The sequence below is a fragment of the Anarrhichthys ocellatus genome, unplaced genomic scaffold (assembly GCF_004355925.1).
Source record: "Anarrhichthys ocellatus isolate YVR2014 unplaced genomic scaffold, GSC_Weel_1.0 scaffold267, whole genome shotgun sequence".
NCBI classification, from domain to species: Eukaryota; Metazoa; Chordata; class Actinopteri; order Perciformes; family Anarhichadidae; genus Anarrhichthys; species Anarrhichthys ocellatus.
The window spans coordinates 65,597-68,964 of NW_022280294.1; the positions used below are offsets into that span (position 1 = coordinate 65,597).

General features: G+C 42.5%; 1 protein-coding gene across 1 annotated transcript in view; it reads right to left on the bottom strand.

Annotated features, from left to right (window-relative positions):
* Positions 1–2,516: 2,516 nt before the first annotated feature.
* Positions 2,517–3,368, bottom strand: part of LOC116401180 (aspartyl/asparaginyl beta-hydroxylase-like) — a 9,975-nt gene continuing 9,123 nt past the window's right edge. Inside the window, exon 23 of the mRNA XM_031879456.1 lies at positions 2,517–3,270. Coding sequence (XP_031735316.1) covers positions 3,120–3,270 — 151 coding nt within the window. The 3' untranslated portion in view covers positions 2,517–3,119. The remainder of the gene's footprint in view (positions 3,271–3,368) is intronic.

The window sequence follows — 3,368 nt, forward strand, 5'->3', positions numbered from 1 at the left end:
CACACACACACACACACACACACACACACACACACACACACACACACACACACACACACACTTCAAGTTTTGTTATTTCCGTCTCAAACAACGCGATCACGTTCAATCAGTGAAACTTTATTTAAACCTCAGAGACGAACAAACGATGAATTTAAACATTTCAAACCGGTTCCACCAACAAGGATTAACTTAACTTAACTTAACTTTAATCAGTCGATTCTGGATCAAAACGATGAACCAGATTAACCTTCAGAGCTGTTTATTGTAAATATTATTTACCAGGCTTTATTTTCTGCCTTTATTTATTTATTTATTTTTTTGAATCTTGTTTAGTTTAAGTTTAAGTTTGAGTTTTATAACACAAGTCATGATTTAATTCGGGATTAAAGAGAATCCTTGTTGGTGAAACGAAACGTGAATCTTTGCTGTGAATCTAAACTGTGAAGTTAGTTTCCTCAACGTATGAATCAAAACACGTCCCGATAATCTGAAAGAGAAAGCACTTCAAAGGAAAAACAAACTTCACTTTGGTAGAATCAGTTCAACTTTTTTCTTTCATGTAAAAACTAAACAAATCACAGCTACTTTGCACAATAGTTTCAAAATAAAAGCACCGTACATGTCGCCACTAAATCAATTTAAACGGGATCACATGCATGAAAAAAAACAAACGGTTCTACCAGAGTGGAAGAAAAGAAGAAGAAACCAGAGGATGCCAAATTATCACCTTTAACCTCGAAGGGAAAGATTGTTTTTATTAACTTATTATAAAGATTGTATATTATTGTTAATAAAGTATTATTACACTGCAAAAAATAGAACACACTTAACCGATCGTATTTAGATATTTAAAGTCTAATTATCTTCGTAGAATGTTTCAAATTCAACAACTCGTCACATTTGTGGCGAAAGTGAGAACATTTGCAGGTTGAGGCTTTTATTTTGAAAATATCTGGACGGGTTAACGTCTGTCAGGACTGTTTATGTCGGACTCATCTTCAGGGCTTCACTCTACTAATGTATTCACTTTAATGAATGTAGACAATAAACATTTACACCAAACACACCGGGTAGTGGGCTTTTATTTTGAAAGGCACAATACTCACCGTGGTGGTGACAAGGAGAGGAGACAAGGAGATGAGACGAGCAGAGGAGACAAGGAGAGGAGAGAAAACAGGGAGACAAGAAGTGGAGACGAGGATAAAAAACAAGGAGATGAGACAAGGAGGAAACAAGGAGAGGAAACGATGAGAAGGGGAGGAAATGAGAGGAGCCAAGGACAGGAGACAAAAAGAGGGGAGGAGACAAGAAGAGGAGACAAAGAGATGAGAGGACACAAGGAGAGGAAGCAAGGAGAGGAGATGAGGAGTACAGGGGAGTAAATGAGGAGATAAAACAGGAAACAAGGAGAGCAAACAAGGAGAGTAGATGGGGAGACTAAGAGGAAAGGAAACAAGGACAGTAGACGAGGAAAAGGGAGGAGACAAGGAGAAGAGAGGCAAAAGAGTGGAGAGGAGACGAGGAGAGAAAACAATGGAGAGCAAGCAAGGAGAGGAGATGAAGAGAGGAAACAAGGAGAGAGATGGGACGAGGAGAGGAGACAAGGAGAGCAAACAAGGAAAGGAGACGAGGAGACCTGTGAACTCCTCTGGTGATCTTTGTTGAAGCGTTTCATCTGAACAGAACCAGAAGAGAACCAGAAGAGAACCAGTTCATCTGGATCAAACGGAACCAGATGAGAACCAGAAGAGAACCAGTTCATCTGGATCAAACAGAACCAGAAGAGAACCAGTTCATCTGGATCAAACAGAACCAGATGAGAACCAGTTAATCTGGATCAAACAGAACCAGAAGAGAACCAGAAGAGAACCAGTTAATCTGGATCAAACAGAACCAGAAGAGAACCAGAAGAGAACCAGTTCATCTGGATCAAACAGAACCAGATGAGAACCAGTTAATCTGGATCAAACAGAACCAGAAGGACTCTTAAAGAAACAAAAACACTTTATTTTTGTGGTTTTTATTCATTTTTAATATAAATATAAATCATCTTTAGTAACATCGTGTTTCTTTGTTTTCTGTGCAAATGTGATGAAAGAAAAACTCATCAGTGGTAAAAATGAAGGCTTTCTGATTCATAAACAACAACAACAACAACAACAACAACAACAACATGAAAACTGAGAGAGACGTCTTAAAGTGAACATTTTAGTGTTTTTATTTTTAATATTTATCTTTTCAACACAACAGCTGCTTTCTAGTTTCTCTACGTTTCAATAAAATAATATCCACATCTAGAAAATACACGTTGAACCACCACATGACCAGAACCAGAACCAGAACCTGGACCAGGACCAGAACCCTGAGGGTGGATCAGGACTAGAACACGTACCGCATGTTTGTGTTTTGGTTAAAGGGTGAAAAATCAAGGAGAAGTGAGGCAACAATGAGAGGAGAGGGGAGGAAACAAGGAGAGGATATGAGGAGAGGAGACAAAAGGGAGAGGAGACGAGAGAAGGAAAGGAGAGGAGACAAGGAGAGGAGATGTGGAGAGGAGACAAAAAAGGAGAGAAAACAAGGAAAGGAAACAAACTGATAAGAGTAAACAAGGAGAAGTGACAAAGAAAGGAGAAGAGACAAGTAGAGGATAGGAAACAAGGAGAGGAGATCAAGTGAAGAGAGGGGGGGGAGGACAAGGAGAGGAGACAAGGAAAGGGTTCTCGCAGTCTGTTCAAAGCGTGTTTTCTAGATGTGGAAATGTTTTGTTTCTTTGAAGGAGGTTTATTTTCTGTTACACGTAGAGAAACCAGAAACCAGCTGTTCTGGGCCAAAGATGAACCAGAACCCTGGACCAGAACCCTGGACCAGAACCCTGGACCAGAACCCTGAGGGTGGATCAGGACTAGAACACGTACTGCGTGTGTTTAGGTGACAGGTTGTAAAGTCAGTAGTAACTCATTCGTTTCCTTCAGTCCGGCGGTTCCATCCTTCAGCAGCTCAGTCTCTTTTATCCACAGCAGAAGAAGAACCGGCCGCTCCGGTAAGTCTGTCGAGCTCCTACCGGTCTCAGGCGGGTCCTGGTCTAGATGGGGCTCAGGTTCTCTGAGGCGGGTCCTGGTCTAGATGGGGCTCAGGTTCTGGCGCTGGTGGGCCGTGAGCTCCGGGTGCCACACGTCCACGATGAAGATGAGCCGGTAGCTGTCGGCATCCTGCCACACCTCGTGCTCAAAGGAGTCGTCGAAGATCAGCACTTTACCTTCCTCCCATTCCCTGAGGAGGAGGAGGAGGAGGAGGAGGGGGAGGAGGAAGAGGAGGAAGAGGAGAAGGAGGACGGGGAGGAGGAGGAGGGGGAGGAGGAGGAGGGGGAG